Raw genomic sequence first — 3,559 nt, forward strand, 5'->3', positions numbered from 1 at the left:
ACACACATATATGTTTGGATTTTCCACCTAGCTTTACTCTGCTAAGCCATTGGCCAAAGCAGCTTTATTCATCAACCAATAAAAGCAACACATATACAGAAGGAGCTCCCTCCCACATTAGTGGTTCAGTCCCAGCACCCATGTGGTGGTTCACAGTCATCTGTAACTTCTGTTCTAGGTGATCTGATGCCCTCCTCTGGTCTCCACAGGCATATATGTGATAACATACACATACATGCAGGTAAAATACTCATACACATGAGATAAATGTATCTAAACTTTAAAAAAAAAGCAAAAGTGCTTCAATCAATTCAAAATAAAATTAGAGACCCAGAGAGAGTCCAAAAAAGATGGTATTCAAATTCAAATGTTGTACATTAGCACTCACAATTGAGATAACCAGACTAAACTATTTGTTTGATACACAAAGATTATTAGAATATCTAAACTAAACTTTGGATGCAAGCTGTTTACATATTGATTTTTGTTGAGCTCTACATTTTTCTCTGCTCCCCTCCCTGCCTTTCCCCTCCCCTTTAACCCTCTCCCAACATGCTTTGATAAATCACCATCACGATAACTACATTCTCTGATCATAACTAATATAAAAAAATCAGTCACAATTCTTGAATATTTCAAACCAGTAAAAACAAATACTCATTTGCAAACTATATGAAGTATAGCCTTAATGACATTTTCCATCCAATTAGTTGGGATTTAGAGGGCTCAGTAAATCAACTCCTACTTATGACCTGAATATAGAAATATTTGAGAGATGACTTGAAAACTCAAGAAATAATTTCCTGAATATTATTTTTTATTAATTTATTTAGAATAAAATTATCATTTTATTCTAAAAGTTTTCTGTAGAAGATGGCTTACAGACTGGTTTGAACTGAGATCACAACCTGAGACTTGAAGGCGTAAGTCACAAACAATGCCACACTAGTTTGGAATTATGATTAATAGGGTGGTATTTATTTAAAGGGGAAAAAACTTACAGATCACCGTCCCAGACAACAGCCCTCTGCGCAACCAGAAAGGGAGTCTAGTCGCTGCTGGAAGCGGAGCAGGAAATGAAGAGAGAGAGGAGAGGGAAGTGGCCGCTTTTTTAAAGGGAGAGAGACCACGCCCCAATGGGCTGGTATCTCAGTGGCTATAGGCTGGAGGAGCGGAAGGACCTCCCGCAACAGAGACTGTAGACAATATCCACAGGGACAGAGTCTACACCCTCTGAGCATACTGCACTGTCAAGGGTAAGTCAACACACAGGCTCCCAACAACATGCAAGTCTACAGAGAGGCCAGATACACACATGTTCAGCAGAGACTCCTGGACTCATGAATCAGACAAGTCACTTCTGCCATAGGAAAGGGAAAGTACATGTGGCAAAAAGTGGAAGAACTTTGTTCTCTCTACATGCCTTCCACATGGAAACAAAGAATGTTTGACAAGATCTCCCTAGCACTTAGGGAGACTATTTGAAATTTTTGTGAAGATAGGAATGAAGAACACAAAAAAAGCACACGTTTTGGCATCATTACCTCCTTCTTGGAGCTGAGTGGTGATGTTGAGCTCACACTGAACTTTAGCTTTCATAACAAGAACGATTTGCTCTTCTATAGTGATGATGCCATCAGAATCCAGCTGTGGAAGCAAATGAGACACCGTCATTCCCCATCATCTTAAAACTGGTCCACTACCAATCAAGCTACCTGAAACTGCCTCTTATCAGAATACATACAATATTGTGGTTTGAATATCCACTGGCCTCCATAGGCTCGTGAACTGAATATGTGGTCCCAGATGATGGTGCTACTTGGGGTCACCTTAGAAACCTAGAAGACTGAGTAAAGCTGAAAGAATTAGGTCACCCAGAGGTGGGTCCTTAGGAGTGGGCACTTCCTATCTCCTTCCCCACTTCCTATCTTCTCCCAGCTTCCTAGTTGGCCATGAAGTAAGTAAGTAATTACATTAGAAATAGTGTAACTAGAAGAAACACTGAAAATGCCTAACATGTTATGAAGGCACAATATATCACTAATTCTTTTACATTGTGGCAGTTCTGTTACATAGAAATAGAAAACTAAATTTAGCTCTACCAGAAAAATGATCAACAAAACTTGGACATAACATACAACATCTGACTTTGGGTTTATTTATCTATGAAAGAAATGGGTTATTCTAAATTCTGCTCATCTTGTTGCCTTAAAAACTGGGAACTTTGTAATGCTAAGATATTTACCCATATACCCATTATTCATTTGATCAGTATTTATTATTTTCACATAAAAAATAATGTGCTTTGTGAAGAAAAAAGAATATAATACCAAGGACATTGAGCACACTTGTGCAAGCATTGTTCCTGACCTTAGAATGACATGAGAAATGATAGTGTCATTAAAACAGGAGCAATCTTTCTCCCCAGTCCTGATTACTCCAAAAGCAACAATTGTATCCACAACAAAGTGCCACATTTAGAAAAACGGATGTTAGTCATTTGTTTTGGGCAAAAGATCATTTGTAATGTGAAATAAAACATTGAATTACAACGACAGAGACTTAAGATCTAAGAGAAACCCTGGTTTGATTGTGTGTGCTATCATGAAAGTTCATAAAGTTTCCACTGTAACTATGAATTCTTAATGTCATAATATTCAATTCCTCATGGTTACAATAATTACAATTCCCTGTGTATTCCATTTTCAAGTAAATACAATGCTATAAACTATATATATCCAAGAGGAAACACTCTGGAAATTTTAGGACCAGTAGAATAGGCATAAAATAGAGATAGATAGACATAGAAATCAGTATAGGTTATAAATAATAGATAGATAGATAGATAGATAGATAGATAGATAGATAGATAGATAGATAGACAGACAGGCAGATAAAATTAAGACACTCCTAAGAGGTGCAGAGAAGAAAGCACACCAGGCCAGGACTTCAGATCCTGTACAATGACACGGTAGAAAACTACTTGCATTTTCTTTCTGACTCATACACTATAAGTGTGCAGTTAAAGTAGTTGCAAATTCTGAAACACTAACTAAGATAAATTGGCCTCAAGAAAAGATTCTGAACCCAAGGAAGGAAAAGGGCAAGACAAGACAGAAAACTTAGAGACATTAATAGTCTGACCCCAGTCAATTAACAGCCAACTGTGGGAAATCTGAATGTACAGTCTAACATGGCTGTCGTGGATACCCCAGTGACCTTCCACAGTGATGTGAGAGAAAGGAAGAAAACAAATACTAGCCTTAACAGGCTGCCTTTTTTACCCTCAACATCTGCGTGTCAATAAAGACCATGTTGGCAACTCCAAGTATTTTATGTTATTTGTGGCTATTGTGAAGAGTGGTGTTTCTCTTATTTCTTTCTCAGCCCATTTATAATCTGTGTGAAGGAGGGCTACTGATATTTTTAGTTAATCTTTTATTTATTTATTTATTTATTTATTTATTTATTTATTTATTAAAGATTTCTGTCTCTTCCCCACCACCGCCTCCCATTTCCCTCCCCCTCTCCCAACCAAGTCCCCCTCCCTCGTCAGCCC

General features: G+C 37.7%; 1 protein-coding gene across 1 annotated transcript in view; it reads right to left on the reverse strand.

Annotated features, from left to right (window-relative positions):
• The window catches only part of Pth2r (parathyroid hormone 2 receptor), a 97,233-nt gene that overhangs the window by 81,179 nt on the left and 12,495 nt on the right, over positions 1-3,559 (reverse strand). The window contains exon 2 of the mRNA XM_050154195.1: positions 1,545-1,647. Coding sequence (XP_050010152.1) covers positions 1,545-1,647 — 103 coding nt within the window. The remainder of the gene's footprint in view (positions 1-1,544; positions 1,648-3,559) is intronic.

The sequence above is a fragment of the Alexandromys fortis genome, unplaced genomic scaffold (genome assembly GCF_014885135.2).
Source record: "Alexandromys fortis isolate MF-2015 unplaced genomic scaffold, M_Fortis_MF-2015_v1.1 scaffold_40, whole genome shotgun sequence".
In the NCBI taxonomy this organism is placed as follows: domain Eukaryota; kingdom Metazoa; phylum Chordata; class Mammalia; order Rodentia; family Cricetidae; genus Alexandromys; species Alexandromys fortis.